Here is a 26,092-nt window from a genome sequence, read left to right as displayed (position 1 = left end):
TGGGTTTTTTATGTTTTACGTTATTATGTTTTGCAGTACATGAACTGGGCAACCGACTGTATGCAAATACTTGTTCTCCTTTTTTTCTGCAAAGGGTTTTCCTAAAGATTGACTATTTTTTCCAACACTAAAAGATACCACTGCTTCCTACACTCCTTGCTGCTCTTACATCCTGACACCATCACAGCTACCAGACTATGAGTTCATCAAAATTAACTTTAACATTAGAAGCAGCAAATGAAGTTGGATAGGCAAAGTTAAAATCATGTAGTTACAATGCATTTCTTATATTGTACATATTTGCAGGGGACGTTCACTGTTGCCATGAGAATATCTGAACAGACAACGGAGTATTTCACTTACAACTTTATAGTAATGAATAGCTACAGGAAACATTTTAATACTTTCACAGATGGAGGTTACAAGTGCTTCTGCTAATTTTTAATTCTTTTCTAAACTGAAAGAGAAATTAACATATTGTTGTCAATATGCTAAGTGTCTGTTTCACCAAGACTGATAATTTCTAGCAGTGTCTGATCCACAGGTAGACAACACTGGGTAATGCTGTTATGCTCATCCGTGTCTTCAGTAGGAGGAGCTGTTTGTTAATTTTTAGAAGGTATACTGGAATTATTTCTCTGTTGGGCTCCATGACATCTCATAGTGCATCACGAGCCACTGAGAACCACTACTGTATTAGCTGTGGTAAGCCTTATAGTAATTGCTGCTGTCTTTATTGACCCGTGCAAGTTATTTCTCTTTTTCAGCTTTCCTGCCCTGATGGTGGATGGTGACATTGCAAACATGTCTAGATGAGGCAGGGTTATAATTTGGTTCTTGATTAATTAGAAATGTATGAATTCTTCAATTCAAACTCAGGTCATGGGCATTCTGTCTATCACTCACTATATCTGCACTGATTCTCTGTACCTAGGAAGAGTGGCCCATACTGCCAGTAATTCACCTATGATAACATGCATTGTTCATAAACATTTAGTAATTTAGTATTGTATTACTAAGTCTAACAGTTGCACAACCTCTGATTGCTGTTGCAAGTTATTTAATGGGTAACTCGAGGTTATGATGACTAAAGTATGCATACAAGGACACAGCTGTAGCATCCTGTTCACTTTAAAAAAAAACCATATTATTAAGATTCTGTCACACAGTATTTTTCTACCTTCATCTGAAGCCTTGCATCAATAAAATCTATTAAGGACTTGTTTTTCTCTCTGTGCGATCAGAAACACCATGGACAGGTGAGTCTTGTTTGCTTTGGCCAGCATCAAGGTATAAGGAAGAAATATTGACATGTGAAGAGCAGGCTTTTCCAGCTCAGAAAAGGATGGGGCTCATTAGGATATCATCTGGAGTAGCTTTTGAGGTGGAGTTAATTTGATTCTTCTCCTCTGGCATACCTGTCCCAGAGTCAGTAAACACTCCTGTTCTTTCAGAAACTCAAATTCTGTCCCATAAGGAAAATGTAGGAGAGGCTTTTTTTTCCCCCCTAGAGATGAGCTAATGTTCTCTCTTTCCTAACTCCCACCTAGCAGGTAAGAAAGTAAGTGCATAGCCAGCTAACTTTCTGTGAATTCAACAGAAACTGTTCTAGATGAATGTGATTTGTTGCATTGGCCGTTCATTATCTCTCTGCTCCTGTATTCTGAATGTTTCTGTAATTTGCATCGTTTGAAACTGGTTTATATTACAAAACCTCACATTTCCTAAAATCGAACTTCATCTAGTCACTGTGACCACTAAGTTCCTCAGATCTGGTTGGTTTTTGCACTCCTTCCAGGGAACCCTTACCCCAAAGCAGGGTTCATGGTTCTTAAAATGATGGAGCTATTCTGAGACTGCTGCAACGGTCCGTGTAACTTCATCCTCTGCATGGTTAAATTCTTGCTTTATCATCAGAAATGAGAAAGGGATTAATAAAATCCTCAGTGGTCCATTGTGTAGCACCGTTGTTACCCTCTCAGGGAGAGGAAATCTGTGCAGCAAATCTTGAAAACTACAGGTCAACCATTCCTCAGTCTTGGTTTTAGTGTCATTTTCAAAGAATCCTGGACTTCTGCATCCCTAACGGATGAGGTTTGACAGTCCTTTCCTGATATCCTCTAAGCCACTTAACTAGAAATATCAATTGTATCCTACCCATTTCCAGCTCTCACAAGCTAAGACAGTCAGCTCTGCATCTATCTGGGAAGTACTCCATACTTCAGAAATGCCAGCAAACAATATGTGAGAGATTTTTATGTTCAATTATCACAGCCTGAATAGTGACAAGGGAGCAGAACATGGCATAAAACCTACCCTTGAATAAAAGAAAAATATTTCTTTAAAATTTACTTATCTCCCCAGGGGCCCAATTTCACTAACACTAATGAACTCTCACTGCTACAGATATTTTGGGGAAGTTTAACCTGATAGGAGAAAGATAAACCTAGTAATAATAAACTGAATGTCTACAATTCTGTGCAATCCAGGTCTCCCAACTGTATTCCTCTTCAGTTTCAGAAAGATTTTTATGAATTCCACATGCATTTGGAGTACATTAAATACTTAGGATTTAAAGTACCAGCAACCTGCAAAGTATTTGTTCGTTTCAAGAGTGCCACTGATGCATCTGTGAGGCATTTCTCTCTAAACTTACCCCAGATTTTTCTTTTTTGTGGGTTAGCATGTAAAGCTATTGATGCCAACCAGTGAAAAAAGATTTTAGTCAAGTGATTTGACTGCGACAACAAAAAACAGAAGTCAAACTGCACTCACGTGCCACTCCAGCAGCAGTTCCCCCTTTTTTTTTTCTTTTCCACATGAGCAATTCTAGGCCAGGTGATAAAAGCGTATTTCCCCTGAAGGGCAGCCAAGGGGCAGATGGAGGCGAGCGGCAGGCGCCTGAGGAGGAGGCCCGAGGTTGCAGCGCCTGCGAGGCCGGAGGGCGGCAGGAGGCAGCGGCCTTCCCCCCAGGCTCGGCTCCCTCCTTCTTCCAGCCCTTTTCTGCTGGAGCCAAGGCCTGAGCCCGCTCAGGGAGCCACCAGGACTGGAACAGAATCGGAGGTACCTCCTCCAGGGTAGAGAGGGAAAAAGCAAGGTTCGAGAGCAACAGGGAGAATTGAGTTTTCGAGTTACAAAACCGCTTCAGGATCTTTTCCAGTACCGGAGTTTACAAGTCAGGCTAGCTCTTGCCTTTCTCAGAGCACTTCCTTGAGCTCTCCCAGGGCAGACGGCTGAGTGAGCAGCACTGGGGGTGGATGGGGAAGCACCGCCGTGGGGACCAGGCCCAGGGCAAAGCTCCTGGCTGCCCTGCTGCAGAGACACCTTCCACCGTATGTGCCCGACCCCAGTGCAAACCAACGGAGCGCCGCGGTCGACAGGATGACCCTGCAGACCTTCATAACCAGCATGCTCAGCCTCGTTTGCCCTTCCCAAACTGTTGCCTGCTATGGACGAGATGAGGGGCTCCTAGAGTGTTCCAGACTGCCTCGGGGAGCGGGGTCAGCTCCCACCCTGCAGTGCTGGCCATCTGCCTCTTGGAATTCCGGACCCCACGCGCGCTACACACCCAACAGTCACAGGGCATTAGTACCGCCACACGTCGGTCATAACCCCTCTTGAGCAAAACCTCCCCTATTTAATGAAAGACTAGCCTGGGTTACAACCACAAGTCAGGTGAGGAAAGGGTGAGGTGCTGGACGAGGCACCAGCAAGCACGACTTCGAGGCCCTGCCTGTGTTGGATAACTGCTCCCAAGCGGTACAGTCCCTCCCCTGAGTACGAGCTCAGCTGTTCTATTTCCAGGATGAAACAAGTCCTGGAAGGAGCCTCCAAGTTGTGTGCTGAGAGGCAGCAGCACGTGCAAAACCAGAAATCATGTGATTTCAACAACTTCTGGATAACACATGTTGGTGTGCGTGGGGTGGGAAGCCAGAGTGTTTCATATGTGCCACATTTAGTGCAGCTCAGCGCTAAGCACGGTGCAGGCTGTAAGCCAGTGATGTGAAGGGCAGTAGAAGCAAAAGACTGTGGGATAAGCGTTGAGGCAGGGACCACTCCAAGGTGTATGTGGTGCAAATGAGGCCCATTTGCTGCAGAACATGATAGACAGAAATCAGGCCCAGGACTGCCAAGTTTAAATATCATGGCTAAAAGCCCCAAATAACGCCCATTTCTCACACTGCATGGTAAAATGTGTTTCAGGTACTAAAATGTTGCCTATTGCCTGTGTTTTCACAGTTTTGAAGAAATTTTCCAGATACGCAGGAGAAAGTGTTGGCATACTATGTTTATGTGGCAAGTCTGATCTGAAATGCATTGGACCCAGCATGCATCTGCCACGCACAAAGCGGTGCAAGCTCAGAGGGAATGCAGAATAGAAGGTGCTTTACGGAGCGCAGCCAGACTCAGTCCCTGCATGGGTTATGGAGGACCACTTTCTCTCTCTCTAAGGTTGCACCTGAAACCATTTCAAATCTGTTTTTTTCTTCATTGCACAGTCCCTTGGTCAGAATGGGGCCAAGGCCCTTTGAGTATTAAGGAGGCCCTATTGATTGGTGTGTAAGGCTAAGAAACATGAACACTTAGTGCTTATACAGTCTGAAAAACAGGGGCAAAAGGGGCAGAAAGACTTCCTCGGAGAAGATTTGTTCTGCAGCAAACTGGCAAACTTCACATTTCACACATTTCAGTATCAGTCATGTTTCTAGTGTTATTCTGGCAATCTACATGATATCTTTGAGGAAAAAAAAAATTCTAATTAAAGATTTTGTGTAACAGAGCATTCATACTAAAAACTAATTGCACTGGCTCAAGTGCTATTAAAAAGGTATACACAACAGAATGATCACATCACTTTCTCCTAAATAAACCCAACCACCACTGCTGCTGAAAAAGAAGTGCAAGACTGTAGAACAGGAATAATACAGGATAACTGCCACGGCTCCTGAGGAGGTGGATCACTGTAGGAAATTCCCGTCCTGTTTATGGTGACCGTGTAACACCTAAAGAGTTATATTACAAGGAGGTTCGCAGAGGATGCGGCAGGTCCTTTTCATAAAGCCTTCCAAAAAGTGTCGCTGTTATGAGCGGTTTTGATGTGCCATGCTTACTTTTCAAACGTCCGTCACGTAGCACCTAGTTGAAAAGAGAAAGAATGACACTAATAGTCCACTAACAGAGTAGCGATATTGCATCATACAGAAAGGATAGGCCTTAGATGTTGAATAATTTAATGCAGCACTTCTTTCAAAAGACAATCGTGAGCATGAAAGAAACCAGAATTCTCTCTGGCTCTGCCATAGCCTTCCCACATTTCCTTGGACCTGAAGGTCTTTAAAACTTCCTCCAGCTCCATCTTTGGAAGAAAAAAGACAATCTTCTCCACCTCATAAGAAGGTGAGAGTGAGACTAACTGATTTGTTAGGTTCTCCTTTGTTACTCATACATGGCGCTGAAGGTTTTATACATATCTAGGACAGTAATTTGAAATATTTTTTGATTTGTAGACCCCAAAACAGTTTCCAGATGGAAGTAGAGAATTTCAAGCTACTGCCCATATGTTGCTTTCCTTAGTTACTTTTTGCAGATCAATTTGAAATCACTGTTGTTCATAGACGGTGAACACTTGCAAATTTTTAAGAGCCACTGTGACAACAAATAAGCATGTATTTGTTAAGAAAATATAAATTATTTTTTTAATTAGACCATGATCATATTTTAGCATACCAGTAAATCCTTTGATGTGTATGTTTTTACAAAAGTCCTATTCAGAATGAATATTCAGATGAGCAATGCTTTTCCATTCTCTGCCTTGTAAAAAAATCACCTTTTTTTCCCCTAAAACTTTCCAAGTCTTTTTCACTGTCTTCATTGTCTCTTGTAAGCTATTAAATACCTCTTCCAAATCAATTAAGATTTCATCTAGCCTCTTACATAAACATAAATTAAGGTTTATGAATGAAAATATGTTTTGGCAAAAATATACAATGAAGTTTCACATTAAAAAAAAACCCTACAAAACCATCAAAAATTCCTTTTAACTTTTTTAACTGCATGGTATCTCTGCTCTTATGCATGATAGTAATTAGGAATTTTTCTTGCTTGGGCAATTTCTCAGAGTATTTGATTTCTTTGTCTCCTAAAATGCCCATCAGCAGAAACCTGTAGAAAATAGCTCCTTGAAAGCTGCTATTTATAGATCTGGGACCTGAAGTGGGAAGGCATGTTTGCTAAAGAAAACACTGAAGAGATTCTTGGCGTTAGCATTTATATGTTCTTATCAGTAAGGATTAATTCAATCCATCTGTTTAAATGTCCCCTTGAGTTACAGTCTGCAGAACCAAAGAAAGTGGTTCTTGGATGGGACTTTGCTGCTGTATTGGGTTCCAGCACCACAGTCTGGAAAACCTTGTGTCAAACAGCTCCAGGGTGTCCCATTACCTCAAACTCCCCGGGGGCCAGCTGCACCCCACTGTACAAGACTTCTGGAAAGACGTATTTGGTGCCAAATGTGCCGCTGAGGGAGAACATCTCAAACTTGGTCTGAGCCATCTCCACTGGCTGCCCGCACGTGTTCAGGTCTGTGCTCTTGCACTTGAGCAGCGTGCATATCTGCGGGGAGGAGAAGGATACAGAAAGGCAAAATACCATTAAGCTTTCAACAGTCAAGATCTGGATTTGATAGCAAGAAAAGTTCTTATGATGCAGTAATGGACAAGTGTTTTGGGGTGGTTGGTATGTAGGCATATACAACCCACACTCACCCCTACAAAACCAATTACCTGCCAGTGGTACTTTATGAGAGAACCATGAAGCCCATCAAATGCACCCAGGACATAAACTTCATCTTTGCTCTTGTTTGACATCCGATAGATCAAATGACAGCAGAGGTCTCCTTGGCAAACCGTGTAATTTCCAGTTTTGTGCCTGAGTTCACTGAAAGTGAATATATCTCGCCGGACAGCTCCCAAAAAAGTGTCTTTTCCTCCTGGAAATCTCTTGATGCTTGTGGCATATGAGCTCCAGTTGACAGCCGGGGGGTAGGTGGGGGAAAGACGGGGCCGTGCGCTCAGCTCTGCTAGCAGGAGACGTCCCTCCTCGGTCCCACTGTCGTAGTGGTAGGCGGTGGGTCCCTCCGGCGTGAACAGCCCGCTGCCTGCCAAGGACACCCACCAGCCCTCCATCAGCTGGCACCCTGGAGCACTGCTTGGCAAGGGGGCCAGCTGCCCCCCATGCCACACCAGCAGCTTTTTTCGGTGAGGCTGTTTTCAGTCAACATGTTGCAGAGAACTTTGGAAGAATTTTAAAGTGCAGAACTGCTAAAATACCCATCCTAGTGTAAAAACATGACCTCAACTTCAAAGGTTTTGTGCTTCGCTGGATCTTGAATCTGAGACTTCAATGGCAATTTGACACACAACCATCCTTTTTTTTTTTTTTTAGAGCTTAGGTTCATTTAAATATAAATCAGAGCTCTAAGAGTGGCATATTAGTCAAAGCAGAAAACCATGGGGGTAATTACGGTTCACGGAAGGAAACCCAGGGCTGTGGCCTAATGTCAGCTCAGTCTGTTTAGGGCAGGCAAAGACGTTTCTTTGTGGCTTTCACTTCAGCTTCAGGGGAGAGTTACAGATGCAGCTACAGCAACACTTTCTTAGTTTACAGAAAAAAAAAATGGCAGTAAATATCTATTAAGATCAAAACAAAACATAAATATCTGTAATTCTTCAGCAGCCACAAAAACCTGAAAATGTTTTGTTCAATATACAAGAGGAATCCTCCTTTTGGTTTTAGGTTATTAAGTTCAGTTTTAAACATTTTTTTCTCCATTTAAGTGTTGATGGAATTTTAAAAAATAAATGCTGCATCTAAATAAGAGGCTGATAATTTAAGTGAAACTTTGTGCTACTTTTGAAATAAAATTTCACTTTTAAATTATAAAAATTTAATGTAATAGAATTTCTAATTTTACTGGTCCCAGAACATTCAACATTTTTTTACCTGAAGCTGTTTACTACCTTTAATACAACATCAAGAGGATTTTTAGTCTGACTGAAACACTATTTTCCAGAGACTTCAAGACTTCACTATTTGTAAAACATTTCTGCCTGCTTCTGAATCCAGTAGTCTGAAGACAATTTCCCTTTTCCCAAATGCAACTCACCTGTCATTGCCAAACTGATGTCGTGAGTATTTGCTGAAAGTAAATTAACACCCATGCCCATAGCCCAGGCAGAGTGAAACTCAATCGCAGTCAGAAACGGCAGGACGTTCATCCAAGCCGTCGGGAAGAGCACGGTGTCCACCTGCAGCTCGCTCACCAGGACCACGGCAGGCTCGTAGAAAAGGATGTCAAAGCAAGTGAAAATGCCAAACTTCCCAAAGGGGGTCTCAAAAGTGACAGCTTCTGGCTCTTTTGGGTAATTAAACTGAGTTTCTCTTCTAAACAGGTTGTACTGCAGGTGAAGAAAATGGCATATTAGAAACTAAAAATAAGGCAAGATTATCAACAGCTGTTTTTGTGTCTAAGATAGTCTTTAAGGCAAAGCTGGGGGTTGAGATACCTAAGCTGGCCAGCACACTGCTTTTGCATCCATCCAGCCGACCCTCTCCCCCAGCAAAATGGGGTGGCTGTGCCCCAGCTGCCTCCTGGAAGCAATGCCCAGCTAATATTAACTGCTAAACCCTGCCAAGATGTCACCTGCAAAAGCTCCATCTGGCTTGGCTAAAACTGTACCAAGGACCAGCTAACATTTACTGCTTATGGAAAACTCTGTCACTGCTTCTTTCCCATTTACTATCATAAATGTAGCCCTTAGGTGTTTGGTATCCAGCATGCACTCTGCAGCTCTGTGCTCCTGGGCACCTGATCAATCAAGCACTTGCCTACTTTTCCTTCTGGCCATAAGATCCTTCCATCAGATAATCCTAGATTGGTTGTCGCTTTACAGTAATGTAAAACTATTGTATAAAACAGCTGAAATTGGTGCCAAAGAAATAAAAAATATACTGATAATCAATTACGGGGTGATGCTGAAGGACCTCCTTACCTTGTGGTAACGAGCCACCAGTTTCCCCTCTGGGTCAAAGACGACATCAGTGTTGTACTGATAGCGGCCATCACTGGGGCAGCTGGGATCACTGGAGTTACACAGCTTCTTGTCCCCCATGTTTGCAACCACATAGATGGAGTTATTTCTGGCCATGCAGCTGAGTCGTTCCTGCACTGGAGCAGGAGCAAATCTAATGCATTTTTGGCGAAAGAAAAAAAACTAAAAAATTTTACAAGTTTAAGTTCAGATGTGGAAGAAATGCATTCAAAGTTACTATTCCACTAACTAACTGCACATCCCCAGGTGCTGAAAAAAAAGGACAGATCAAATCATAGTTTCTGTTCATTTTCTTCTCTGTTCATAGCATCATTTTAAATTGGTGGTCTCTTTTACCTTTAAAAAATGGTCTCCCTGTGTTCTTCTTTCCTGTACCCTTAACAATGCTATTTTCTGTGTGGGTATAATTCCCAGCTAACACACATAAAAAGATATGGACGGCTTCAGAAAACAATGGAGACAATCAATCAGTATACAGACATAAACTTAAAATAACTTACAAATAAATTTTCAGGCAGATCTAAACCGTGATTTCAAAAGACCATTTTAGCCTCTTTTTAAGACTCTTCGTTCTGTATAAGGCAGCTGCCCTTAAGCCTTTAGTAAAAAGTGGCCACAGCATTTACAGAGATGAGGACTTCTGAAATCTAGCTTCATAAAGCCTTAGAAGAGAAGAACAAAAAAGCTTAGCCTAGACATGAACTTGGTCCTCTGGGTGTCCCCTGCTGACACACATTCAGAGCAACCCTGTGTAACACAGGAGACTGTGCAAGTGGTTGGATTTCTAAAAGGCACTTCTTTCAGATCTAGATAAATATATTGTGCAATTTGATTTAGAAATCACCCAGCCACATGAGGTGAGGACTGAATCACCTTGTCTAACCTATGCATCTGACATGATAATAAACTAGCTTATACTTACAGAAGATTTTCACAATTGATCTGAAGTGATAAAGTATTAAATGTTTTGAAAAATAATGAACTTGACAAAAATTTCCTCATTTTCCCCTTTTTGCAGTTTTTAGAAATGAGACAGTCTCAATGCTTTTTAGCTTGCACATTCCCATTACCATTTGACTAAGAGTTCTTTTTGATGCAAATCATTTCTATGGTACTTGGAATGTTTAATGCATGAAAAAAAATAGCAGTACTTAGGCATTTATTGGGAGCAGCTCATGACTCCACGAGGCACTCGTTTGAAACCACATAAATCACTGCAGAAGAAATCACCTTGTGGGGTCGGTGCAAGGAATCCAGTTCACTGCCGGATCAGGGATATCCTCCAGGTAGGGGTAGATGGCTTCTCTCGTGAAATGCCAGCCATAAATGCCGTCTTCTGGAGTCACAATGATGTGGGCACCCTGACACAACAGGCTCCGTTAAGAATTCGCCCATCAACAGATAACCAGGAGGCTCAGCAGGAGCAGAAAACACTCATTAACGAGGCTCACGATACACCTAGTACCTGCTGGGCGGCTTCCTTGATGGCCCCTTCCAAGACATCCATGTTTTTGTTCATCAGGGCCAAAGCATCGTCGGGAGAAACGGGCTCGTCAGTGACATCTGGCAGGGTGACCGCATGCTCGTAGACGGCTGCAATGAAGGTGTCGGAGGCAAGGGCCTGAAGGACTGCGAGTGCAAACACCGCAGCGCGCAGGAGAGGCTGGGAAGGGAGCATGGCTGGTGCCTCGCAGCTCCTGGATCGGGCATGGGGAATATAAACAGGGTAGCAAGAGGAGGAGTAAAGACATAATAAGTTTGCTTTGGAAATAATTTTCTGGTGAGTAGTCTGGGAAGGTACAGTATAGTTCTGCCAACAGTCAGGACATTTAATTATAACAAGAAGTCAGACAAACACTTCTAGGAATTGGATCTTGTTTCCAATTCAAAAGGCTGTAAATGAAAGGTGAACAAAAGGCGAAGGGACCACGTCAGAAGCAATGCTGATCTACGAGGGGCTCTGTGGAAGGAGGACTTGCGCACTGCGTTTGGACATCCCTCTCCAGGCTTCCAAACCCATCTCGGGGCGAGCCCAGACTCCCCTGGTTAGGGCGCGCTACTCCATATAACTTACCGCGTGCGGCTGCCGCTGGTTAAAAATTCAGCCGGTGCTGCAGGCAGACCGCCTGCGTGAAGTACAGCCCTCGCGCTTCAGAGTGTAGCTGATTCATCCACGCTTACGAGACACACGGTCCTGCCATGCCTCTTGCCTTGCGCCACTGGCTTATTATAGTTGTAGCAGGTGCCCTGAGAGTGTCCTGCCTCCCGGGCTCATACTGCAATATAAACTAGCCCTTGAACTGTGCTGATCTCTCTGCCTAGAGCTAACGTACTCGCTCACTTTGTGAGAAAGAATTAAACAACTCAGAACGATTTCTTTTTTACTATTTTTGTTACAGGAGGCCTTCTTTTGCACAACAAGCAATCTGAAATTACTCAGAAAAAGCAGTTTTTTCTCACGGAAAGCAATTTTTGCATAGCATTTTGGAAACAGAATATTACTACTGGAGTTTCAGGTGCTTCGTAAAAACACCTTTGTTAGAACCTGCGGCATGCCTGTAAGGGTAAAGGAACAAAACCTGGCTCACCGTTTACCGCTCAGCAAGAAGCCAAGGAAAACATGCTTCATCCTGACAACAGCTTCCTCTTCGCTATGCAGTTTCACCCAGAAGTCTTATTTTTGTCCATCAGCACCAAGGCCTCCTCAGGAGAAACTGGCACTGCAGCACGTTCCCACTAGACCGTGCTGTGCTCGCAGACGGCTGCGATGTATCTGTCCAGGGCACGGGCCTCCGGAGCAGACAGCACCAAAAGCACGGCAGAGGCACGAGCTTTAGGAAGCCGCACGTCTGGAGCCTGGAAGTGGCCCAAGAGGAGGCTGGGGGCAAGCAACGAGAGGGGGCTTTAAAAGGGGAACTCTTGCGCAAAATCTGGGAATTCCCCAAACTGGCAGGAAGCGGACAGCAGGAGTTGCAACCACCCTGCCCGGAAAGTCTCCCAACATCAAAGGCAAGAGAGCTGCCAGCATTGAGCAATTCTGCCTTGTACCACTGGTAGTGAAGTCACCGCTGTGCTGCAGCTGAAGAAACACATCCCCTGCCAGATCTGCAAACGATTCAGGCGTGGCATTGCTGTAGCAATGCAGTTCAAGGCAAGCCCGGGTCGCAGCAGGAAAACAAGCCAGAGTTTGGGAAATCTCAGCAAAGACCAGCACGGACGCATTCCCGGCCAAACTCGAGGGCACGGGGCGCAGGCAGGGCTGCGGGAGGCAGGCGGCCGGTCCCCGGCTCAGTGCTGCCCCACAGCCACCACCTGTGCCACCCCAGCTCGGCACAGCACCGGCTCAGAGTCGCGGGGCTTTTGGGGGCTGCCCCACATCGCAGGGGGCTGCCAGGCACGCTGCTTGTCTGGGCAAACCCGTCAGCACATCACTCAGTGACTGAGCTCTGAAGATCTCTGGTCCCCAAAGGTCTCTGTTGGAAGAGCATCGTGAATGGGAGCCACGATTTCTAAATTTTGCCTATTGCAACCTGCTTTCTTAACATCTACAGAACACTCCAGCAGAAGTCCTGAAGCCAAAGCTGCACAGGCACAAAAATCACTTGTCGCAGGTTGCCCAAGTTTCTTACCTTCTTTGGTTTTGACTCGGCCGTCAGGCAACAAAACGCTTTTTAGCTGCACGTCCATCGAAGAAGTGTTTATGGTTATTGGTGGTTACACGCAGCCTTGTCTTTATACAGACTGTTGGTATGTGGATAATGGGCACATTTGCATAGGATTACTTTCTGTATGCTTGACTTACGCAATAACGCATTTCACAACGATAAATGTTAACACAATCTTTGTAGCAAAAAGAATTTAGTGCCGTGACGGCTTATGCCAGTCTTCTATCGGAAAATATTCAACATACAAACATGCCTAAGCCAAACCACGATGGCCTTTACCCAAATCCTGAATTCAAGATACTCACGAGGTTCAGGGTTGGGATCATGTACTACTTGCACAGACGTTCCCCTAGCCAGAGGACTGGTATCAGCAGTGAACAAACCTGAAGGAGCCGCCTCTCAGCTCTGAGACTGGCCACACGCGCCCGCTGAATCCCTTCGGCGTTGCAAGATGAGACCTTCTTGCGTGCCATAGCCTCCCTTAAATCCAGATCCTTTCCCTGGGAGAGAGCTGAGGTATCACCCACCAGGTTCCCGGGGGACAAGTACAGTGTCTGCCCTGAGTCTGTACCCATGGGAAGAGGATCACACTGGATAACCCCTTGCTGGACTGAGATCAGGCTGTGGTCAGACAGGAACTGACTCCAACAGTGAACAAGGTTTTAAGAGAGCATGGCACTCGCAGCAGTGATGTTGAGCTTCCATGAGTCAGAGTACATTGTCTGGGCCTTTTGATAAACATGTCATTATGTTAGACATGACACTATGTTATGTCACATGTGAGTATCTATTCACATTGTAAAACTGAAAAGGTCATATGGTGCACAGCAGTGATAATCAGTGCTGGAGCGTAGATTATATTTGCACTCCCAATGTCTCACCAGCTCCATCACAGAAGTACTTGGGACTGAGGACCTTGAGACCACCATGCTGAGACCAGGAATGGTGCCAGTGTAGGGAAAAGGAAGGAGAAATTAGACTGATAGAGGTCTCTGACCACTCTTAAAGACACAGCCACAGAACATGCACATCTTTACACATTGATATGCTGAAAGAAGGTCACTAGGGTCCAGCAGCAGCAACAAAGCACAGGTCATGGGGGGAGAAAAGGAAGCAAAGATGTGAAGAGTGCCTTCTGACCAAGAGGCAGTGGCAGGTTTTGTTTCAGGGTTGGCTCTTTGACTGCAGTCCTTGCTCAGCCTCCATGATGCACTATTCTGTGCTACCATGTTGTCCTGGTTTCAGCTGGGATAGAATTAATTTTCTTTTTAGTAGCTGGTATAGTGTTATGTTTGGGGTTCATTTTGAGAAGAATGTTGATAACACACTGATGTTTTCAGTTGTTGCTAAGTAGTGGTTTTACTAAGTCAAGGATTTTTCAGCTTCTCATGCCCAGCCAGCAGGAAGGCTGGAGGGGCACAAGAAGTTGGGAGGGGACACAGCCAGGACAGCTGACCCAAACTGGCCAAAGGGGTATTCTATACCATGGGACGTCATGCCCAGTATATAAACTGGGGGGAGTTGGCCTGGGGGGATGGCTGCTCAGGAACTAACTGGGCATCAGTCGGCAAGTGGTGAGCAATTGCATTGTGCATCACTTGCTTTGTATATTCCAGTTCTTATACTATTGTTATTGTCTTCTTTTTTTTTTTTCTTCCTTTCTGTCCTATTAAACTGTCTTTATCTCAACCCATGAGTTTTCCTTTTTTTTTTGATTCTCTCCCCCATCCCACTGGGAGCAGGAAGGAGTGAGTGAGTGGCTGCATGGTGCTTAGTTGCTGGCTGGGGTTAAACCACAACACATGTGCCACACAATGTGCACCAATGACATAAGAGCAACAAAATCAAAACAACACAAATAGGAAAAAAAAAGTTTAAGTGGGGTAAAAGAGCAGACTTGCATAGGTCAGCATAAGTAGTTGTGTATCAGAGCAAAAGCATTATTGATCTTTTTTGTATAGAGCTGCTGCAAATCACATCTTCCACTGTTTTATTTACTGGTCCCATAATAATCTGCAATTATGAAATACGCAATGCTGTTTTAATAAGAATGTATCCTCTGGCCCACAATACAGATTTCCTGAGGGCTAGAAAAATAAAAATCCAGAAAACAGAGAGAGAAACACAACTGCTGTTTTGCACTAATAAAAGATTAATAATCTTATAATATAGAAATAGATTCTTCTCAATAAATGGTAGCGATAAAATAATATTGCTGCATTATTACTAAACAAAGCACACTGATAAGAAATTTGTGCAACTGGAATAAGAAACATAATTGGGATTGTTGTAGTAGAGGATGCTGTATCTCATTTGGACATAAGATTAACTGTGTACAGCTTCAGTTATGGTATTATCAGGGGAAGGCTGGTGGTTGTGGGTCTTGTTTCAGATGATCCTTTTCATACCAGCGTCCAAAAAGCGTAACAGTGATGACTGGTTTTGTTGTTCTTGTCTTACTTATCAAGCGCCCATCATTCAATACCTGATTGAAAAAGGTAAGAGAAGGACATGACTAGAGCAGTACCCATATGAACATGCTAAGAGCTCAGAAATATGCGACAAAACAGGAAGAAGGAACGTCAGACCATATCTCTTACTGAAACTAGTGACTTCATTAAAAGGTATTTAATAGATCTGATTATTCACTATAAGCAAGTTCACTTTGGCTGTTTTGAGACAGTTTATTCCATTCCTATCCCACAGAGAATCTAGCATGACACAGCTCCAGGGTGTCCCATTACCTCAAACTCCCCGGGGGCCAGCTGCACCCCACCGTACAAGACTTCTGGAAAGACGTAGTTGGTGCCAAATGTGCCGCTGAGGGAGAACATCTCAAACTTGGTCTGAGCCATCTCCACCGGCTGCCCGCACGTGTTCAGGTCTGTGCTCTTGCACTTGAGCAGCGTGCATATCTGCGGGGAGGAGAAGACAACAACATATATAGCCAGACGGAAACACTCTGGTGGAAAAGCCTTGTGTCATCAAATCTAGCATGTGTCAGAGCATGTGACCATCACAGGATCTCTTTCATAATTTTTAAGCAACTCCTTTTAGGTTGTAGCTTATTTTTTTCACCCCTTGATATGATTGGGAGTATTCCAGACCTGCATTGTCTTAGTAGTTAGAAATAACCTGCTTCTGATTTAAGTGCTGCCAGAGCACCTTATTTCATTCCTGAAGCCCAATCCTGTCACTTCCACTAATTCTTCCAATTGCCAGTTCTCTTGTTTGAAGGTTGCTTTCTCACGTGTTTTAGTAAGATGAATTTGTGAATGGAGATTTTAGGCAAATGAAACCAAGTCCTCCTCATGGGTACATTGTGCAACTGTACACACAGGTCCTCTTACTGGTATTTGCACATGTTGCTAATGATGGTTCATTAGATGGGCTGGTAGTCCATGGGAAATATGAATTTGATGTTCTCCATCCAACTCCTGGTGAATATATGTCAAGGTGATGAAGTTAGCATCCTCTGTTACAGTTTTCTGTTAGGAGTTGCAGCACATAGAGGAAAGTAGGAATGGCAATGTTTGCCTTTTGTCCTTAGAGCTAATTATCCAGCTGATAAATGTTTATGGACAACATGAAGAAATATGAAATAGGGCTAGCACTCCTGTGAAGATTCAAAGGATGTTGGCTGGTTTTGCTGACAGGTGATGGAGTTTTTCTATTTGTGTCAGATATTGGGGGATAGAAGAAGCATATTTCCAAACATCAGAAGTATTATTCATCAGCAAATATGGTTTTGTGTTGAAATGTAAATAAGCAGAGAAATAAAGAATAAAATTCTCTCAGTATGTTCTGAGGAAATGACAAAGAAACTGAGGGAAAAAGGAAGAGTAGAAATTCCTGTCTTCTCTAGAAAATTTAGTACTGGTAGAGATCATCTGGCAGCTTCCACAGTCACTGAAATAAATTTTCCAAGCGAGCTCACCAAGAACTGAATTTATTCAAGCTACCTTCTTAAATGTATTAGATGAGCTGTTTGCTGGCTAAAACCTCCCCCCATATCCTGGAGTCTGTACCAGTTGATATGCAAAGGCCATGTTGACAGACACAAGTAACTAACTAAAAAAGGAATAATCTGCTGGCACAATAACTTAATTATGAAGGCAAAGAAGGTTTTCTAATATGGCTTTAAGCAAATTCAACCAGGATGTAACGCACTGACTTCCCAAACATTTGATTAAAAGAGAGGAAGAGTGCACATTTCCAGTAAAAGTCATATGCCATTTCAATAAACTTTATTGCTATGATTTGAGTAATGACAAAAAATTAACATCTCTGTGACCCTAAGTTATCAGTGTCTCATAAAGATAGATATGATCAACTGATTTTTTAACAGCAACTCTTTGATGATGATTACAGAGGAGATTCAGAACACTTACTGCAGATAGTCACAAAAGAGGACCTAAATTCAGCCAATATTGCATGCTTAAAAAAGTAGCGAGCATGCTCTGGGAACTTAACAGAGGTTTAGAGATCCCTCCACTGCATTTGCTGGATTTAAAGGTAAGCGGGCTTGGACGTTTTTGCGACTACTTCCCATTGCTAACAAATAGGATGCCAGGACTCCAGCATACAAGAAAGTAATTGTCTTTTTCCCCCACAGAGGTGAAGGTTTCTCCCTGTGAAGAAGCTTCCTAAAATAAGTAGCCCCCCTCCAAAGAATCATTACCTGCAGATAGTATTGTCCTTCAACAACATGAAGCCCATCAAAAGCACCCAGCACATAAACTTCATCTTCTTGTTTCCCTGCCATCTTGTAGCTCAAGTGACAGCAGAGGTCTTTCTGGCAAACGGTGAGATTCCCCTCAGGCTTAGTGAGCTCAGTGAAAGTGAATTGGTCGTGGAAGATGAGTCCGCTGAAATCATGGTCATTCGGTGAGAATCTTTCGACACTTGAAGCATATGAGCTCCAGCTGACAGCAGGCGGGGAGGCAGGAGAAAGGCGAGGGTGTGAATCTAGTTCAGCAATGAGGAGGCGACCATCCTCATTTTTCATGTTGTAGTAGTAAGTTCTGGCTCCGTCTGGTGCATAAATACCACTCCCTGAGGACAGCACAATAGTCAGTCCAAAAAGAATAAAAAGTTTTGTATTGCCCTTTCAACTGTCTCTACTGCTAGCTTATCCACTATTTTATAAATATTACAGAAATTTTAGTGGCACCAAAGGTGACCATTAGCAAGTCGGTACATAGAGCTCATGCTTTAGCAAAGAATAGCATTTTTCTTCCTGGGTGAGGTCTGCTCAGTGTTGCCAAAGGCAGAGGATGTTATGATGTTATGTTATGGTTGTGTTTATGGCCTCCCCAGTTCTCTTTTCTCCTGTAGGCAACAATGTTGCTTGAGAATTCCTTTATTCTCAGCTAATTGATGTAAAAGGACCATCTACCAATTGAGACCATCTAAAACACAACACAGGCGAGTATCACAGGCACGTCCTGGTGAACAAAGAAAGGAGATGATAGCAGCTGTCCAGTCCTGTTTACACTGGCTGAGGACTCCTCCCCACATGGGGAATTAACACCTGACCAGTGCCAAGTGACAGAGGAAAAACAAAGATCTGTCATACCCATCACTGCCGAAGAGCCACATAAAATGGACCACAATCAGTAGTCTGTCAGGCATTTCAAATGAGAAGCCCCAAGCCAATACTGTGGTTTCACAGCTCAGCAAAGATACTGGTCTAGCTGAAATATACTATCCCATAAGCTAAGCTCTAGAAAATCAGTGCTACACTCTTAAAAGAAAATGCAGACTTCTTAGCAGCGTTACTGCAACAGGTCTGAATTTTTTTTTTTAACACTTTTCCACAACTGTGTTAAATACAGCTACAAGTAAGTCTTTCATTTGGCCAGAATAAATGGAGCCATGTATGTGGTTTACAAGTATATTTAGAGTTCGGCATTCAATCACAGACTTAGAGGTGGAGAGGAAAAGAGCCTAAGTTTCAGAAGTTTCTACTCAGGTAGAAAGGGCAGTAACTTACTACTTGTTCAGAGGCATTAAAATAAAGAAAGGAAAATCCTAAGAAGCTAGGGAGAAGAAAAGAAAACACCACAAGTCTTGCTGTACCTTGTATGGCATCAGTAGGGACGGGATTTGTCGGTTTTAAAATTTGGTGACTAGACTCTTCACCTTCCAGATAAATACACTATATTTCTCTGCAAAATCACCTTGCAGAACAGGGAATAAAGATTCACGGCTATAAAGGTTTTTCAGACAGAGTGACAATTAATTACCTGTCATAGATATGCTGGTGTAGTGTGTATTGGCAGCTAGGAAGTTGACACCCATGCCCATAGCCCAGGCAGAGTGAAACTCAATCGCAGTCAGAAACGGCAGGACGTTCATCCAAGCCGTCGGGAAGAGCACGGTGTCCACCTGCAGCTCGCTCACCAGGACCACGGCAGGCTCGTGGAAAAGGATGTCAAAGCAAGTGAAAATGCCAAACTTCCCAAAGGGCGTCTCAAAGGTGACGGCTTCTGGCTCTTTTGGGTAATTAAACTGAGATTCCAACATAAAGAGATTATACTGTAGGGGAAGGAAAAAAAGAGAAACCGGTTAAAGGCACTTACTGCAATATCCTGGAGTCATTCCCTAAAACAGTTCAGAATGACTAGAGAAGTTTTTTGACCCGTGTTTAAAGCCTTCACATGTAGGAAGTAAGGCTAAAATTGTATGATCACCATAGTGCCCAAAAGGTGGATATGGGGAGACATATACTGCCCTGGCATCTAACTAGGAAAGCAACCAGCTATCTGCAGGTCTGTTGCTGTCAGCCACCTCCAACTCCCATACAAATAATCTCTCCACTCTCCCCAGCTAGTTTATAATTGTGGTGACCCGAAAGACACACAGAAGACAAATAATAGTCGAAGAGGAGCATAGACGATCTGGTGCCAAGAGACAGGATTGGTGACCTCGGTGTGGAGATGCACAGAAGGACTGGAAGCAGACAGCACCAGCAGGAAGCACAAGACAGTACTGGGAGACTGCAGAGCGGAGAAGAAAACAAAGGCTGTGGTGATGGCGGAAAGGCAGATGATCTCAGCCAATAGAAAAATCCAAGTTTGCGACATTCTCAGCTTTCCAACATTTTCCTTCTTCCTTCACATTCATGTTTACTAAAAGAATCCCTTAATCTCCAGGTGGTCTGGACGATAAAGAGGTGCACCAAGCCAGAAAAGAGGTTCAAGTTTACTGAACTTGTAACTCAGCACCTGGGCTGTGCCAGGCTGGCACAGGGGGAACCAGACTCGCTTTATCAGCATCCCCCTCACCCAGTTTTCTCACAAATAAATATCTTGGCAACGTCTCTGAAGAACCAGGTGAAATACTGGGCCCAAAATACATTAAATAAACAACTGACTTCAGTCTAGCCACATTGGCATGATATCTGGCACACAGTTCCCAAACAACTTTGATGAACCTTGCAGGTAGGCACATAAAACTGGAAGAAGATACTTTCATTGGGTGCAAATGTTTCAATGCCCTCATCTCTTTTTAAATCCAGCTTAGGTCCCTGGTTTTGTCCAGATAATTCACATTATGCAAAAAACGTGCTGAAACATCATCAGGAAAAAAAAAATATAGGAAAGGACCTATCTTCCTTAAATCAGACTATTCATCTAAGGCGAGACGCAGAAGAACATTTTTAAATCCTGGAATGCGAAGGGGTAGTCTGGTGAAAACCTGGCACTGAAAACTAAAGGTGCTTAAGCAGCAGGATTTCCAGTAATAGGGAGTTAATGAACTGAGGAAGTCAACCAAAACCATATGCCGCTAAATTGGACCTGAGCAATCATTTGTCATTCTAGTCTGTTTTGATAGACATGACAGCAAATGCAAATTCGGAGTCAACACTTCACAGCAACAGAGAGATTCTTTTAAATTATAAACAGAAGCAAAAATCTGCCATGGGACAATGACTGGCATTTAATTCTCTTGCCAAATAGAGACATTTTGCAAGTAGTGCAAAAATAGCTCCTGACTTTCCAAGGCCACTTTACCTTGTGGTAACGAGCCACCAGTTTCCCCTCTGGGTCAAAGACGACATCAGTGTTGTACTGATAGCGGCCATCACTGGGGCAGCTGGGATCACTGGAGTTACACAGCTTCTTGTCCCCCATGTTTGCAACCACATAGATGGAGTTATTTCTGGCCATGCAGCTGAGTCGTTCCTGCACTGGAGCAGGAGCAAATCTAATGCATTTTTGGCGAAAGAAAAAAAACTAAAAAATTTTACAAGTTTAAGTTCAGATGTGGAAGAAATGCATTCAAAGTTACTATTCCACTAACTAACTGCACATCCCCAGGTGCTGAAAAAAAAGGACAGATCAAATCATAGTTTCTGTTCATTTTCTTCTCTGTTCATAGCATCATTTTAAATTGGTGGTCTCTTTTACCTTTAAAAAATGGTCTCCCTGTGTTCTTCTTTCCTGTACCCTTAACAATGCTATTTTCTGTGTGGGTATAATTCCCAGCTAACACACATAAAAAGATATGGACGGCTTCAGAAAACAATGGAGACAATCAATCAGTATACAGACATAAACTTAAAATAACTTACAAATAAATTTTCAGGCAGATCTAAACCTTGATTTCAAAAGACCATTTTAGCCTCTTTTTAAGACTCTTCGTTCTGTATAAGGCAGCTGCCCTTAAGCCTTTAGTAAAAAGTGGCCACAGCATTTACAGAGATGAGGACTTCTGAAATCTAGCTTCATAAAGCCTTAGAAGAGAAGAACAAAAAAGCTTAGCCTAGACATGAACTTGGTCCTCTGGGTGTCCCCTGCTGACACACATTCAGAGCAACCCTGTGTAACACAGGAGACTGTGCAAGTGGTTGGATTTCTAAAAGGCACTTCTTTCAGATCTAGATAAATATATTGTGCAATTTGATTTAGAAATCACCCAGCCACATGAGGTGAGGACTGAATCACCTTGTCTAACCTATGCATCTGACATGATAATAAACTAGCTTATACTTACAGAAGATTTTCACAATTGATCTGAAGTGATAAAGTATTAAATGTTTTGAAAAATAATGAACTTGACAAAAATTTCCTCATTTTCCCCTTTTTGCAGTTTTTAGAAATGAGACAGTCTCAATGCTTTTTAGCTTGCACATTCCCATTACCATTTGACTAAGAGTTCTTTTTGATGCAAATCATTTCTATGGTACTTGGAATGTTTAATGCATGAAAAAAAATAGCAGTACTTAGGCATTTATTGGGAGCAGCTCATGACTCCACGAGGCACTCGTTTGAAACCACATAAATCACTGCAGAAGAAATCACCTTGTGGGGTCGGTGCAAGGAATCCAGTTCACTGCCGGATCAGGGATATCCTCCAGGTAGGGGTAGATGGCTTCTCTCGTGAAATGCCAGCCATAAATGCCGTCTTCTGGAGTCACAATGATGTGGGCACCCTGACACAACAGGCTCCGTTAAGAATTCGCCCATCAACAGATAACCAGGAGGCTCAGCAGGAGCAGAAAACACTCATTAACGAGGCTCACGATACACCTAGTACCTGCTGGGCGGCTTCCTTGATGGCCCCTTCCAAGACATCCATGTTTTTGTTCATCAGGGCCAAAGCATCGTCGGGAGAAACGGGCTCGTCAGTGACATCTGGCAGGGTGACCGCATGCTCGTAGACGGCTGCAATGAAGGTGTCGGAGGCAAGGGCCTGAAGGACTGCGAGTGCAAACACCGCAGCGCGCAGGAGAGGCTGGGAAGGGAGCATGGCTGGTGCCTCGCAGCTCCTGGATCGGGCATGGGGAATATAAACAGGGTAGCAAGAGGAGGAGTAAAGACATAATAAGTTTGCTTTGGAAATAATTTTCTGGTGAGTAGTCTGGGAAGGTACAGTATAGTTCTGCCAACAGTCAGGACATTTAATTATAACAAGAAGTCAGACAAACACTTCTAGGAATTGGATCTTGTTTCCAATTCAAAAGGCTGTAAATGAAAGGTGAACAAAAGGCGAAGGGACCACGTCAGAAGCAATGCTGATCTACGAGGGGCTCTGTGGAAGGAGGACTTGCGCACTGCGTTTGGACATCCCTCTCCAGGCTTCCAAACCCATCTCGGGGCGAGCCCAGACTCCCCTGGTTAGGGCGCGCTACTCCATATAACTTACCGCGTGCGGCTGCCGCTGGTTAAAAATTCAGCCGGTGCTGCAGGCAGACCGCCTGCGTGAAGTACAGCCCTCGCGCTTCAGAGTGTAGCTGATTCATCCACGCTTACGAGACACACGGTCCTGCCATGCCTCTTGCCTTGCGCCACTGGCTTATTATAGTTGTAGCAGGTGCCCTGAGAGTGTCCTGCCTCCCGGGCTCATACTGCAATATAAACTAGCCCTTGAACTGTGCTGATCTCTCTGCCTAGAGCTAACGTACTCGCTCACTTTGTGAGAAAGAATTAAACAACTCAGAACGATTTCTTTTTTACTATTTTTGTTACAGGAGGCCTTCTTTTGCACAACAAGCAATCTGAAATTACTCAGAAAAAGCAGTTTTTTCTCACGGAAAGCAATTTTTGCATAGCATTTTGGAAACAGAATATTACTACTGGAGTTTCAGGTGCTTCGTAAAAACACCTTTGTTAGAACCTGCGGCATGCCTGTAAGGGTAAAGGAACAAAACCTGGCTCACCGTTTACCGCTCAGCAAGAAGCCAAGGAAAACATGCTTCATCCTGACAACAGCTTCCTCTTCGCTATGCAGTTTCACCCAGAAGTCTTATTTTTGTCCATCAGCACCAAGGCCTCCTCAGGAGAAACTGGCACTGCAGCACGTTCCCACTAGACCGTGCTGTGCTCGCAGACGGCTGCGATGTATCTGTCCAGGGCACGGGCCTCCGGAGCAGACAGCACCAAAAGCACGGCAGAGGCACGAGCTTTAGGAAGCCGCACGTCTGGAGCCTGGAAGTGGCCCAAGAGGAGGCTGGGGGCAAGCAACGAGAGGGGGCTTTAAAAGGGGAACTCTTGCGCAAAATCTGGGAATTCCCCAAACTGGCAGGAAGCGGACAGCAGGAGTTGCAACCACCCTGCCCGGAAAGTCTCCCAACATCAAAGGCAAGAGAGCTGCCAGCATTGAGCAATTCTGCCTTGTACCACTGGTAGTGAAGTCACCGCTGTGCTGCAGCTGAAGAAACACATCCCCTGCCAGATCTGCAAACGATTCAGGCGTGGCATTGCTGTAGCAATGCAGTTCAAGGCAAGCCCGGGTCGCAGCAGGAAAACAAGCCAGAGTTTGGGAAATCTCAGCAAAGACCAGCACGGACGCATTCCCGGCCAAACTCGAGGGCACGGGGCGCAGGCAGGGCTGCGGGAGGCAGGCGGCCGGTCCCCGGCTCAGTGCTGCCCCACGGCCACCACCTGTGCCACCCCAGCTCGGCACAGCACCGGCTCAGAGTCGCGGGGCTTTTGGGGGCTGCCCCACATCGCAGGGGGCTGCCAGGCACGCTGCTTGTCTGGGCAAACCCGTCAGCACATCACTCAGTGACTGAGCTCTGAAGATCTCTGGTCCCCAAAGGTCTCTGTTGGAAGAGCATCGTGAATGGGAGCCACGATTTCTAAATTTTGCCTATTGCAACCTGCTTTCTTAACGTCTACAGAACACTCCAGCAGAAGTCCTGAAGCCAAAGCTGCACAGGCACAAAAATCACTTGTCGCAGGTTGCCCAAGTTTCTTACCTTCTTTGGTTTTGACTCGGCCGTCAGGCAACAAAACGCTTTTTAGCTGCACGTCCATCGAAGAAGTGTTTATGGTTATTGGTGGTTACACGCAGCCTTGTCTTTATACAGACTGTTGGTATGTGGATAATGGGCACATTTGCATAGGATTACTTTCTGTATGCTTGACTTACGCAATAACGCATTTCACAACGATAAATGTTAACACAATCTTTGTAGCAAAAAGAATTTAGTGCCGTGACGGCTTATGCCAGTCTTCTATCGGAAAATATTCAACATACAAACATGCCTAAGCCAAACCACGATGGCCTTTACCCAAATCCTGAATTCAAGATACTCACGAGGTTCAGGGTTGGGATCATGTACTACTTGCACAGACGTTCCCCTAGCCAGAGGACTGGTATCAGCAGTGAACAAACCTGAAGGAGCCGCCTCTCAGCTCTGAGACTGGCCACACGCGCCCGCTGAATCCCTTCGGCGTTGCAAGATGAGACCTTCTTGCGTGCCATAGCCTCCCTTAAATCCAGATCCTTTCCCTGGGAGAGAGCTGAGGTATCACCCACCAGGTTCCCGGGGGACAAGTACAGTGTCTGCCCTGAGTCTGTACCCATGGGAAGAGGATCACACTGGATAACCCCTTGCTGGACTGAGATCAGGCTGTGGTCAGACAGGAACTGACTCCAACAGTGAACAAGGTTTTAAGAGAGCATGGCACTCGCAGCAGTGATGTTGAGCTTCCATGAGTCAAGAGCACATTGTGGAGGAAGGCTCATGCCTCGCAGCTCCTAGAATGCTCTCAGTCATGGAAAAACAGTGCAAAAGGAGCATGCACAGAAAAGAAAAGAGGGACAAAGTTTAACTTTGAAGGAGGGAGGAAGTGCTGGTCTGTTAAAGCATTACCCTGGAATCAAGTGTCGCTGGTGACAAACGGGAAAGTATAACAGTACACAGAAGGATGTCGCAACTCTATGAGACTAAAAAACTGTGTAGTGCCAAGACTAATTGTGCCAATATAAAAGTAAGTCATTAAACACATGGCTAGAAAGAACAGTCCAATTTTTTTTGTTACACTTTTCTCTGTCATCGATTGCAAGAGCCTTTTGCTACCTGTGTTGGCTCAACTCTGATACCCAGGTGAAAGGTGGATGTGTCACCCCTGGAGCTAGTCTTCTGTGAAGTTTGAGTGGCAAAACTGAGGGTCTTAAAAACTGCTTTATTCTAGTGACTTCATATTCCACAATTCCTGTGCTATGTGTCAGTATGTGCAGCTTGCTTCCCTGAGTTTCTTTAGACCAAAGCCATTACCTTAGCATCTCACTGTACTGACATGTAATGCACTTAACATGGTGGCAAAAGAACTGTCCCTTGTGTTTATCACAGTGGCTCTCCTAGTCGCTTCTGTTCAACTGTACATCTATTTCCAGCAGCCTTCCACCAGAAAATATGCATCTGGAGGGAATGTTTTCCTCTGAAATCAGGCAGGTAAGTGCCTCATTGCCTGGCTGCCGCTAGCCCGAAGCAGAAGAGCATGCTAGTTCACCAGGTGCAGTGGCATGCCTGCTCCTCTGCTCACCCTTCCTGTGCCCAGGAAGATGCTGTGTATTGAGAGG

The 26,092-nt window shown here is 44.3% G+C and overlaps 2 protein-coding genes across 8 annotated transcripts; both read right to left on the bottom strand.

Annotated features, from left to right (window-relative positions):
* Positions 1–4,270: 4,270 nt before the first annotated feature.
* Positions 4,271–14,161, bottom strand: LOC104322071 (pantetheine hydrolase VNN2). Of its 4 annotated transcripts, none has more exons than XM_069787307.1 (8): positions 12,740–14,161; positions 10,576–10,807; positions 10,341–10,471; positions 9,051–9,243; positions 8,165–8,456; positions 6,783–7,156; positions 6,442–6,612; positions 4,271–5,136 (listed from the first exon to the last, which is right to left on the bottom strand). In XM_069787307.1, exons 2-8 carry the CDS (start codon positions 10,786–10,788, stop codon positions 5,017–5,019), a joined length of 1,494 nt encoding a protein of 497 aa, XP_069643408.1. In that variant the 5' UTR covers positions 10,789–10,807; positions 12,740–14,161; the 3' UTR covers positions 4,271–5,016. The 4 variants fall into 4 exon arrangements, with proteins under 4 accessions (XP_069643408.1, XP_069643406.1, XP_069643405.1 ...); XM_069787305.1 differs by lacking the exon at positions 12,740–14,161 and adding an exon at positions 11,185–12,316; XM_069787304.1 differs by lacking the exon at positions 12,740–14,161 and adding an exon at positions 11,699–12,316.
* Positions 14,162–14,748: 587 nt separating this feature from the next.
* On the bottom strand, positions 14,749–24,506 carry LOC104322212 (pantetheinase). Of its 4 annotated transcripts, none has more exons than XM_069787302.1 (8): positions 24,483–24,506; positions 22,319–22,550; positions 22,084–22,214; positions 20,794–20,986; positions 19,024–19,315; positions 17,457–17,830; positions 15,520–15,690; positions 14,749–15,260 (listed from the first exon to the last, which is right to left on the bottom strand). In XM_069787302.1, the coding sequence occupies exons 2-8, from the start codon at positions 22,529–22,531 to the stop codon at positions 15,132–15,134; spliced, it is 1,503 nt and encodes a 500-aa protein (XP_069643403.1). In that variant the 5' UTR covers positions 22,532–22,550; positions 24,483–24,506; the 3' UTR covers positions 14,749–15,131. The 4 variants fall into 4 exon arrangements, with proteins under 4 accessions (XP_069643403.1, XP_069643401.1, XP_069643404.1 ...); XM_069787300.1 differs by lacking the exon at positions 24,483–24,506 and adding an exon at positions 23,442–24,365; XM_069787303.1 differs by lacking the exon at positions 24,483–24,506 and adding an exon at positions 23,449–24,362.
* Positions 24,507–26,092: the final 1,586 nt, after the last annotated feature.

Source organism: Haliaeetus albicilla, chromosome 7, assembly GCF_947461875.1.
Source record: "Haliaeetus albicilla chromosome 7, bHalAlb1.1, whole genome shotgun sequence".
Taxonomy (NCBI): Eukaryota; Metazoa; Chordata; class Aves; order Accipitriformes; family Accipitridae; genus Haliaeetus; species Haliaeetus albicilla.
Note: the sequence above shows the minus strand (reverse complement) of the source record. Positions and strands in the feature narration are given on the sequence as shown.